Below are 11,815 nucleotides of genomic sequence, written 5' to 3' on the forward strand. Positions count from 1 at the left end.
TGCTATTAAAAAGGTGTCACTTGTACCTTACCTTTCTTTGAAGGCGTTAAGTGGGAATAGTCACTAGATCGTCAGCTCTCCGGGTCAGGGATCTCCTTTACTATTGCCTGGTTTCGTTCGAACGTATTGTATTATCATCTTCTGCGCTGTATTGTCTCTTGCAACGCGCCGAGTACATTGTCAGCGCTGTATAAAAGAAAGCTATATATATATATATAGTTGTTTTCTCGTCAAGTCCAACTCAGCCCAACATGTTGGGGAAAAAATATCGTTTTGCTTTCAGAGGAGGAATTTGACAAATGTTTAACCTTTTTTTTTTTGCTGCCAGAAGGAGCAGGCAGTGAGAGAGTTAAGAGCCTGGTTAAAACAAGCAGAGGTGTGCGAATGCGTCCAAGCGCCCCTCTCAAAACGGTTCCGCTGTTCCAGAAATATGGTCAGCCGTGGAACTTCTCGTTGCATTGAAAAACGGCAAGGCTTTTCGGTCAAAAGGTACTTCCCGGTAGCCTGTCACGCTTGGCCAATCGGAAGCCTGTCACTGATGACGATGCGGCTTCCTGTAGGGCCCGCTTCACAAGAGATATTGAAACTTCCATTTTGTTTCCCCTGGAGAGAACTGGAACGTGCTACTTTTACCGGTAAGTATCTCGGGGAAACAGAGCGGGTACCCGGAGCTGAAAAGAGAGCAGTTCTACTCCGGGGGACTCTAAGGTCCCATCCTGGAAAAAGAAAAGCGGAGGGTGGATCAGAACTTGAGTTCTCATCCTAGAATAGTATCTGCTATCGATCTCAATTTCATGTCTCCTGTTTTAGATGCTGCAGGCAAGTATCCCCTTGCTGGGGAAGATTTAAGCCCCGATCAAAGAAATAGGTCCCAAATCTTCCCGCGTTGGGAGAAAGTGGCTTTCACAGCACACTGGATCGGGTCCAACAGGTGTACTGTCAACATTAGGTCTAAAAAAAAAATCATAAAAAATACGTCTGTTTATTATTGCTCTATATATTTTTCAATGGCTATATACAAGGGCCAAAATCAGCGGGAATTGGGGTTGTGGACAATTAAAAAAATAAAATAATATTGGAAATATTTTGATTTTCATATAACCGCCTCTGCTAAAAACCAGTGACACACCTAAAATCAGGGGGAAATCACGTCTGCTGCTACTATATATTTTGGAATGGTCGCGGTAAGCGACCCATTCCCCCCCCGCCCCTCCGGCACAGTGCAGTCATGTGACTGCGGCGGCCATTTTCCAGGAAACAGAAGAGCCCTCCTTCTGCCGTTCCCTGACGGGGCAGATCGCGGCCTGCGATTCGTCCAGGAAAAGCTCGCCCTCCCTGGGCCTCACGTAGTGATTACGAGTTGCGAACGCTCAGAGGGTTCAAAAAACGGCGCACGCATTCTTATCCCAGCCAGGTACACAAGGGGTTACTCATTAAACTACGATATCTGCAATCAGCGCAACTATTGCAGCTTAATGAATAACCATCAAAGACCTCGAAGGAGCAATGTTACCTACCTTTTTATTTCACGCGTTTTCATTTATTTTGAAACAATTCAAATTTGGGATGGTTTCTGGAGCAGAACCGTGCTATTTTTAGCTCAGGGTCCCTCGCTGGTTCCAGAGACACTTACGTTTTTAGCCGCCGGGGTTTTAACGCGCGTTCTGGAAAACAAAAATGATCGCAAAATCCTGGCGGCGACATTGCAGCTTCCTATTGGACAATACCGGTGGCCATCGGTAACATTGCAGCTCCCTATTGGACAATACCGGTGGCCATCTTTCAATTCACAGCAATAACCGCCGGCAACTAAAGATGGAAGTATCTCGGGAACCCCAGAGCCGCAAAGTATCGCAGCAAAGGACGCCCGGTTTAAAATCTGTACGAACAAACGAAATCTATTTTGGGAAAGATTGCAGCTCTAATTCCGCCGTTACTAAGACCAGTACAGTGTGTGTGGTATAATGCAGGAGTGGGCAACTTCAGTCACCAAGGTCCACCAACAGGTCAGGTTTTCAGGATATCCCTGCTTCAGCACAGGGGGGCTCCATCAGTGGCTCGACATCCTCTTGTACTAAATAAAATGATCATCGATTCTAACATGGTTGTAATAATGCGTGTCGCCTCAAATTTGTCATACGCTTTATGTCAGTCGTAATGACTAGGCCATTGATTGAGCCCCCCTGTGCTGAAGCAGGGATATCCTGAAAACCTGACCTGTTGGTGACCCTTGAGGACTGGATTTGCCCACCCCTGGTATAATGTACGCTTTAATATTAGGCCTTCCCGCCCAGAGTATGTTGCAAGCTCTACTGTATGAAAAACCGCGGTAAAAATAAAAATAAAAATAAAGCGTTTTTAAGGGCGGATGCTGTCTAATGTCAATCTCATGTATGTTGCCAAATTGAAACCGCGCTTTTGTTGGCTGCAAACTGTACAGCAGCTTTAAATAATGAGAAACTACACAAGGCTCTTGTTTAGGAAAAGTAAATAACAAATTATTGAGGAAACCCTGCAAAAAATAAAAAGAAGCTGCATAGCACTTTTGATGCAAGAAAAAATGGATGTAAGAGAGGCCAGTCCTCAAGGGCCACCAACAGGTCAGGTTTTCAGGATATCCCTGCTTCAGCACAGGTGGCTCAATCAGTGGCTCGGTCGACCGGGCCAATGATTGAGCCACCTGTGCTGACGCTGGGACTGGTTGAGCCACATGTGCTGAAGCTGGGACTGATTGAGCCACCTGTGCTGAAGCAGGGATATCCTGAAAGCCTGACCTGTTGGTGGCCGCTGAGGACTGGAGTTTGCCACCTGTGCTCTAAGTGGACTGCCAATAAAGTTTGGAATTAATTTCCCCCTACACTTATAACGAGATATATCAAATTCTGCATCTTTTTTTGTGTCGTTTTGTCGCCGCTTTATCTGCATAAAGAAATCGGTCACTTTTGAGTTGACCAGTCCCTCCAGCCGATTACAGGATGAGCCGGGTGTTACTAATTAACTAACACCTAACAATACCATGATCACAGAAATGGTGGCGATTGTTAAAACTAAATAAGACTTTTTGGGCGATACAGACATCTTTATTTCACCCAGCCAAAAAAAAAAAATTGTCACATTTTTGCCTTTTTTTGCAGGGTTAAGTCTTTTATGGGAAATGATGTAGAATGCAGTTTTTTTATAGGGTTTTTGCCCCAGCTTTCGGGTGATATATTTATGTGTGTAAATACTGCTTATTGTACTTTGTACATTTTTTTGCGGCCACTAGGAAATTGTTGCCGTTTCACTTATAGAATATAATGGCTTTTTACTCACTGCAGTTACACGCATGCGCATGCGCACGCACACTATGGTTCATATGTACCAAGCGGTAACACGTGCATGGGTTGTGAGGCGCCTTCCGACGTCGAAGTGGTGCCTTATGGGTAAGAACCGCTTAGTAAATATGGGCCTATGCGTCGCAAGGCAAATGAAGTCGGAGGTTCTCAAGTCCTGCCATCCCCAACAGGTCAGGTTTTCAGGATATCCCAGCTTCAGCACAGGTGACTCAATCAGGGACTGAGCCACAGATTGGGCCACCTGTGCTGGAGTAGGGACTGATTGAGCCACATGTGCTGAGGCAGGGAGTGATTGAGCCACCTGTGCTGAAGCAGGGACTGATTGAGCCAACTGTGCTGAAGCAGGGGCTGATTGAGCCACCTGTGGTGAGGCAGGGCCTGATTGAGCCACCTGTGCTGAAGCAGGGACTGATTGATCCACCCGTGCTGTAGCTGGGATATCCTGAAAACCTGACCTGTTGGGGGGTGAGGGGGAGCTTGAGGACTGGAGTTGAGAACCTCTGAATTAAGTTATTGCCGGAATCGATCCCAAAATAAAATCACATCTGTGATCAAATTGAAAATAAACGTTATTGCTGGAAAATGTGAGATGTTACCAATGGTGTTCCCAGGAAACGGCCCACTATCTCTGTCTACCATTCGTTAAGGGGTGTCTCCATTAATTGCCACATGAGAAGACTCCGCCCCACGCTCCTTTTCGGAAGCTGGGGTGAATATTCCTACTTGCGCGGTGTGTAGAATGCGTTGGTTATCTGCCCAAATAAGGAAAGTGCTCGTGGCATTTCACGTGGGATTATAAAATGGGGGAAACGTTAGAACAAGCAAAGCCCGCAATGTCATCACCTTTTAATAGCGGGCGGCTGCTTTCATTTAGGAGGTTAGTCTTTAGACTGGGGGGGTGGCCAACACCCAGTCCTCAAGGGCCACCAACAGGTCAGGTTTTCAGGATACCCCTACTTCAGCACAGGTGGTGTAGTTATAATTACTGAGCCACTGATTGAACCACCTGTTCTGAAGCAGGGATAGCCTGAAAACTTGACCTGTCCGTGGCCCTTGAGGACCAGAGTTGCATTACACCATTGTAAAAATAAAATAAAATAAAAAAAAACCTTTGCTAATTACATTTCCTTAATCCGTGAAACCCCGATAAAAAATGTCTAGGTCAAAATATATTAATTTCTGATTTATTTACTAATGTTCTGACATTTACCGGTTTCGCAACGTTCCTCGATTCGGCGTCGTATGAGCTTCCGACTCGTTCCTCCGCCACACAAACGTTAACCCTTTCGCAATGTTCTCCAGGCCTCTCTAAGTAGGAAGTCAGGGGACCCCCGGAGCTGAACTGCTTCCCGAGACCCTTACCTCGGCAGCTGCTGCCGCTATCTCCCTGCTGGTTTTCCATGACCCAGCCATGCGGGCCAATAGAAAGCCGCCAGGGATGACATCACGGCTCCCTACTGGCCCGCGTCGGGTGGGACATTGGAAGCCGCCATTTCGATAGCCCCAACTACTGTAGTCTAGCCAGAGCTGCTACCGGCAACCCCGTTCCGAGGTAGGTCTCTAGGGAAGCAGGGGGCTCCCGAGCTGAAATTAACACGGTTCAAGTCCAGAGACCCCCTGCTTCAAACCTATTTTTTTTTTTAAGTCTCCAACCAGGAATGCTGCTTTAAAAAGCAAATTTCTGGCAAACAGAGCTCGTCAACTCGAATCCGGCACATTTCTTCCTGATTCCCAAGTGGGTTAGTGTTACCAATGTGTAGAACAATCAAAAACAGGCAGGGAACACTTGACACTATTAAAATGAGGCAACTAAGATTTATAGTAGACTGCTGTCTGTATCAGAATGGCCTTGTGGTTAGCGATAAGGCTGAGAATTAAATGGTTAATCAAACCGGTACATAGTCACACATCCGACTGCAGGTGTGTACAGTACTGTGTGAAGCTCCTTCAAATGCATTTGGTCTGTGCTGACAGAATTCCAAACCAGTGGATCTCTCCGTAACCCTGAACGGCTATTAGCTGGTCCAATTGATTTAAGTAGCAGCGTCACTGTTCTAGGCGTCCTATAGTCCTTAAGCGAATAAACTCCTTTGGTTTGCCATCAACGCCGTTTGACTCTCCCTCCTTTTCACTCTCTTTTTCCGTTGCCTGATTTTCCAGCATAGGGCACTTGAGCAGACCAAGAGTAGCCCAAAGGATAAAAGGACCAGTCCGAACATGGTTATGATGGACCCGTGAGAGTTAAAACTGTAAGCCACCGCAGTGACGACCACTCCGGCTATAAGTATTACCACTCCGAAGGGGATGGTGCAGCGGTAACAGGATAGTTCTGCGCCCCCCGTCGCCGCAGTCAGCTGAGTTTCATTGACCCTGGGAACAGCTGTGATCACATAGTCATTGTTGGTCTTTTCCATCGTCACGGGTTCCGGGCCCTTTGGAGTTCCTGGGATCTCTTTAATGGGCTGCTCCATCATCTTGCTATGGGTAGGTCTTCAATGGATTCTTAGGCTACTTCTGTTTTGGGTCGAGAATGTCTTAAGCTGTGTAGAAAAAAAAACGGTACATATGTTCAATATAGGTTCAATAAGCAGTAGTTATTCAATATATAATCGAGACGATTAACAATTACGATGCCGAACGCCCGGCAGCAGCAGAATTCCAGGGTCGCCACCATGTAACACTTTGGTAGCACTTCTGTTTCGAACGTGTTCACTGCTCTGAACGGTGAACACGATCTCCCTCTAGAAAACAAGCAAACCTTGCATGATGGTCCCTAAACGTCATGAGGGCCCCTGGAATACCGGCCGTTGTGATGTCCAGGGAATGTCATGAAGCCACCTGAAGGTTAAATGCACTTGCACTTCTAGGTCTAGAAGTAAAGAGTGGAACTGCTGAAGTGAGGTCCTACGGAAGACATTGTTGAACTAGAGCTAGTGATTTGTTTAGAACAGAGGTTCCCAACTCCAGTGCTCAAGAACCGGAAGGGCAACCGGGGGTCCTCAGAGCTATACTGTGTTAATTTCAGCCTTGGGGACCCACCGATTCCCTAATATCAGGAAAGGTGCCACCTTCATTGGCTTAGGTATGTATCTCTGGTTCCTGGGGCTGTTTCAGCTCCTGCTTCCCTTTCACGTAAAAAGAAGAAGAAAAAAAACACGACTGGGGGAATTGCTGTTTTAAACAAATGTCATTGTGCTTAAAGCAAAACATTCGTCTGTTGTGGATTTTCGGGAAATAAAAGGAATTTTTGTCCCCCCATTGGGGCCACTAAATGGGACAGTGCTTGCCTATCAAGTGTTTACTGAACCTCAGTGCATCCTGTCCATGTGAGAGCGTCAATAAGCGTTAAGGAGGGACAGAAGTGGGCTTTTGCCTGTGCAAACTCCTATTAAGCACGGTGATATCATACAAAAGGTAGCCAGAGGAAATCAAACCCCTATCATGCCTTGGCTCGCCATGTTAACAAACGAACTTAAAAAGGGATTTAAGAATATTTATAGGTATCAGATTGTTGGGGGGGGGGGGGAGGAGGGCGTCATCAATCACCCAGATCCAACCCATTAAACATGTCTGCCATAGAGCTGGGAAATTTATACCCAAATGGAAACCGTATTTGAGTGGTCTTTCTCCTGGGGTCTTTAAGGAAGTCACGGCCCCGTTAAAATTCTCAGTGTCAGTTGCATTATTGAGGGGAGCCTGGCAAAGCTGAATTTGCTCTAAGGAACGAATAAGAGGCTTAATGGCTTAATGGTAGTTGTAAGGTCTTGGATAGATTTAAAGCGAATGGAGTCTTTGGGGCCCCCCATCCCTCCCAACACTCGTTTATTCCTCGTCTTCCCCCAAACAGTGAAGAGATGGAGCTGAAAGGTTTGAGCCCGATTATATAGAAAAGTAAGTATATACAACAATGTTTGAACCAGGCTGCTTGATAGCCAAGGTATCGTTTGCTGATTTATGATGATAGAGGTTTCATTCTGTACCTGCACTTTTTAAGTGCCTGCCCCCTCAGCCCCTGCACCTCCCTGATGAAGGGGCTCGATGTTGGCTCCGAAACGTTGGATAATTTTTTACTATGTATTAAATTCACTTACTTCCAGTGCCCCCTTCCTTGATCCTTGGATTTCGGTGAAGTATTTTTTATACATTACTTACTGTATGACGTGCAAACTTGCCAATTGTGAGCTGGTTAGCTTGTACATGGCGTGTTTTATCACTCAAGGTGACACATTGTGTGCTCATTTGCATGCCATTTCCCAGAATCCCTTGCTGCAGTTGGAGCACTGTATGCTGGGTGATAATGGTGAAAGGCAGGGTTGCAGACCTGTCTAAGACATGTGAATGTGCTCACAAGTGATATTCTTAATTGGCTATATCTTAACGGTGGAGGTTTATTGTTGCCTTTTTCACCCACCATAACTTAACATGTATATGTGTACACACACCCCACACACCCCACATGAACAACCCACAGCACAGTCTGTTCTTTAGTAGAATATAGAAAAAAAACTTTTGCGTCAAAACTTTTGCGTCGACTTTTTCTCGGCATCGAAGACAAACACGGGTAGTCACAAACAATTCCTAACGCGTCCATGTGTATGAACACTACGCACACGCCATGCAAAGAATGGGAAACCGAGCGCCAAAATAAAAGAACGTGAATAATGGCATACAGATGTGGCGAGATTTCCTGTCTCCTGCGCTTCGGTCGAAAAAGCAAAAGTCTACAGCGCCGGAGACCGCGTCTGCCGCAATCGTGCCGCGGGGTGTCCATGCGGTCATATCAGACCACCCCATCATGATAATCCTCCGGTGCCAGGTTAGTCGCGTGACCGCAACTTACCCAAGTGCCAAAGACCGTCTCTTGCTACATCTGTAGCAACGTATGCCTAGGTGAGAAAATCTCTATACATGGTCTCTGTAATGTTTTAAAAGGCAACTAGAAAGGAGTTTATTGCAATTTTTTTGTGATAAGACTGTTTGGGAGTTGAGAAGTGCAGTTTGTGACGGAGCACAGCAAAAAGGACATATCTCACACTGTTTGGGAGTTGAATATAAAAGTCTTCCAGCTGCAAAACTGGAGAAAAAATTCTGCATCCGATTTAGCAAAGAAAAAAGGTTGCATGGGATATAATGTGATATTTTGGGGTGGGAGGAGGGGGTGGGGGGGAGTTTGCACCAGTTTTGCACTGTGCTCTCATTGGGCATCATTTATCAAAGTCTTCTGGGTGCAAAAGCGGGGCAAAACTGGTGTAAAAACACTGCACCGGATTTATCATGCAAGAAAATCCTATTTCTGTTAATGTTTTTATTTTTTTAATAAATCTGATGCTGTTCCTTTGCACTCATTTTGCACCCGGGAGACTCTGATAAATAATTCTCCCGCTCCCTTTTTTTGTCGACAGGCAACATTATTTACAAACGTTTTCTTTGACGTTTTGTGTCGTTAACCTGATTTGATCGTTAGGCAAACAGATAAAAGTACAGGACAATCAGCATTAGATGAGAAAAAATGGTGTATTTCATTTTGTGTTGCGCTCAGCAACATGACATCAAAAAATAATTACACACATTTTTCACCCCAAAAAAGAAGAAGTAAAACTTGCACATTACTTGTGATTGCTAAATCTGACTGCCCCTTTCAAATTCTCACGTCCCGGCAGAATAATGTTGCCAAGAACTTTAGCTAACGGAGTTAAATGTTACAATGTACTGTGTTTAGAAACTGTTTAGTAATTTAGTGGTGCAGATCCCGTGGAGAAATGCTTGGGTTTACCCATAGTGAATTATTTTAAGTTGATTTTGAATGTAAATATTACTAGCGCCCCACGTCCCTACTCTGTAATATGTGGTCTTCTGCGTGCTGGATTGAAGCTGCTTTGCACGGGGCATAGCCAGGAGAAGATGACGTCAGGGCATCTTGAACAAAGGCAGCTGTTAAATATCAAAGCCCTACATTATGTAAAGATTTAAATGCAACAGTATTACTAGAAAGGTCACAGATACTGTAACATCCACAGAGAGAGAGTCAAACCTAACGGGAAAGGCAATTTATGACTTTTTGATAAAACACAGATGGGATCTGGGATATGGAAACTGTTAACGGTTAGGGCGTTTGAAATCGACCTGTAGTACACCTTTGATGTCATGTTTAACTCTTTGTGTTCAGAGTGGCTGGCTCCTCTGGCAGCAGAGAGGTTAATTAAGCAAGTAGCATGCTGATGTACAATCGCCTTTACAATAGGAGTGTAAACATCAAACCGTCAGTGGTCAAAAGGCTTTTGAGAAGCAGGGGTCAGGGGCCGCGTTTGATATTGCTAAATTCGACATCTGTTGTGGGGCAAAGCGCGTTTGACCTTGCAGTGGAAAAAGTATTTATATTCTAAGAACAGAAAGGGAGAGGATTGCAAATACTATATCAAAGCACTGGTACCATTACATTTTGACTACTGTGAAATATCCGATTTACCTTTTGTTAGACTTAATGTAGGAAATATGGTCAGGATATCTTTTTAACCGTCTGTCTCCCCTGTCGTCTGCAAAAAGTCAGAAGACCCAGCCAGGAACATCTTGGGTTCCCCCCCCCCCCCCCCCCGGGCATCACTAAAAGTACAATGTATCTGATCTCAGAGGTGCTACTAGAGAGGGTTGGGGTTCCTTACAATGTATCTGATCTCAGATGCGCTATTAGAGAGGGTTGGGGTTCCTTACAATGCATCTGATCTCAGACGCGCTATTAGAGGGTTGGGGTTCCTTACAATGTATCTGATCTCAGGCACGCTATTAGAGCGGGTCGGGGTTCCTTACAATGCATCTGATCTCAGACGCGCTATTAGAGAGGGTTGGGGTTCCTTACAATGCGTCTGATCTCAGACGCGCTATTAGAGAGGGTTGGGGTTCCTTACTATGCATCTGATCTCAGACGCGCTACTAGAGAGGGTTGGGGTTCCTTACAATGCATCTGATCTCAGATGCACTATTAGAGAGGGTTGGGGTTCCTTACAATGTATCTGATCTCAGACGCGTTTTTAGAGAGGGTTGGGGTTCCTTACAATGCGTCTGATCTCAGACGCGCTATTAGAGAGGGTTGGGGTTCCTTACAATGCATCTGATCTCAGACGCGCTATTAGAGAGGGTTGGGGTTCCTTACAATGCGTCTGATCTCAGACGCGCTATTAGAGAGGGTTGGGGTTCTGCAAAATTTCACAATATAATTATAGGGTTTCTTTGTTTTTGTATAGTATTTTTTATTGAAACCTTGCATTACATATACTTGTCAACATTTGTTAAGATCATAAACGGTCAATATTTCTTTGGTCATAACAGATTATTTTCCATTTACGGGTTTATATGACTTTAGCTTTATATAAAATAAAAAGATAAAACTATTAAACTTTGGTCAAAACATTGTTTCAATTTAACATTTCTTTATCTGCAATTATAGGGTTTCTTAACCCCTCAAAAAGACAGAACACCCTGAGCTAACAGTAATCACTCAGGAGATATTCCTTCACGAGTCTGAGTTATTCTCAGCAGCATAAAATCACTATCCCTAAATATCTATGTTATTGATATAAGATATGAAAAGCGGATGTATCACATCAAGGCTGATAATTTTCTGGAATCAGTAACTGCAATGTAGCCATTGCGTTTGATAAAACAGAAGTTAAGCTTCTTCTAGAACTTAATTCACACTCATTACTGGTATAAAATGACAAAATATATATATATAAAAAAAAGGTTGATTTTGAGTATATCTATTGCTACAGGCACTTAAAGTATATTCTATTATTTATTGTGCATACACGCATACAAATGCTGACATGACGTGTGTCCTATTTGAATGTCAAATTATGTAGTTAATATATCAAACTATTGTGAAAAAGTCAGGATAAATTGTCATATTTTCACCGTGTGCTTAAAACGTTATTTCACATTTTATGCATAAATCTGTATTATTGTGCAACTTTCCTTATTTTTATATGTAAAGCCATGACATTCTTATCTTAGCTGGCAATCGTTTGGTGCTCCTGTTATAAGTCTGTAAAAATCCTGATTGTGTGCCTAACATAATGGCCACCTTTCAGTTTCAAGCAATCCTTCAGTCAGTGTGACTCAGCAGCTACAATGTATCTGTATATTGCGAAGGTAACATGATCTATTATTACAGTTTACAGCTCAAACTGCTGTGAACATTGGCAGCACATTATCACAAACAGGACAGTGTTGCAAAATGCTTGCATTGCCGGGGACACATTCAAAATGGCATCGAGTTGAATTAAAAAAACCACTCACTATTATCTAATATTAAAGAATTGATTTAAAAAAAAAAAACCCTAAAAGATTTCACGTTTTGCTGCTTTAAAGACTACTGATATTTGTATTTATTTCTACAAACTTCAGTTCTAAGCTATAAGTAACATGTAGTCCAATTTAGGAGACTGCTACATTTTAAGACTGTGACTAACGTTTATCGTTATCAT

General features: G+C 43.9%; 1 protein-coding gene across 7 annotated transcripts in view; it reads right to left on the minus strand.

The window, feature by feature from the left end:
• Positions 1–287: 287 nt before the first annotated feature.
• TMEM100 (transmembrane protein 100) overlaps positions 288–11,815 on the minus strand; it is a 30,523-nt gene continuing 18,995 nt past the window's right edge. For 6 of the 7 annotated variants that reach the window (XM_075579882.1, XM_075579883.1, XM_075579884.1 and 3 more), the window contains exon 3: positions 288–5,875. In XM_075579882.1, the coding sequence (XP_075435997.1) occupies positions 5,408–5,809 (402 nt within the window). In that variant the 5' untranslated portion in view covers positions 5,810–5,875 and the 3' untranslated portion in view covers positions 288–5,407. Of the gene's footprint in view, positions 5,876–7,487; positions 7,657–11,815 lie in introns of all 7 variants that reach the window. The other variant, XM_075579888.1, reaches the window with a different exon arrangement.

This window comes from Ascaphus truei, chromosome 22 (assembly GCF_040206685.1).
Source record: "Ascaphus truei isolate aAscTru1 chromosome 22, aAscTru1.hap1, whole genome shotgun sequence".
Classification (NCBI taxonomy): Eukaryota; Metazoa; Chordata; class Amphibia; order Anura; family Ascaphidae; genus Ascaphus; species Ascaphus truei.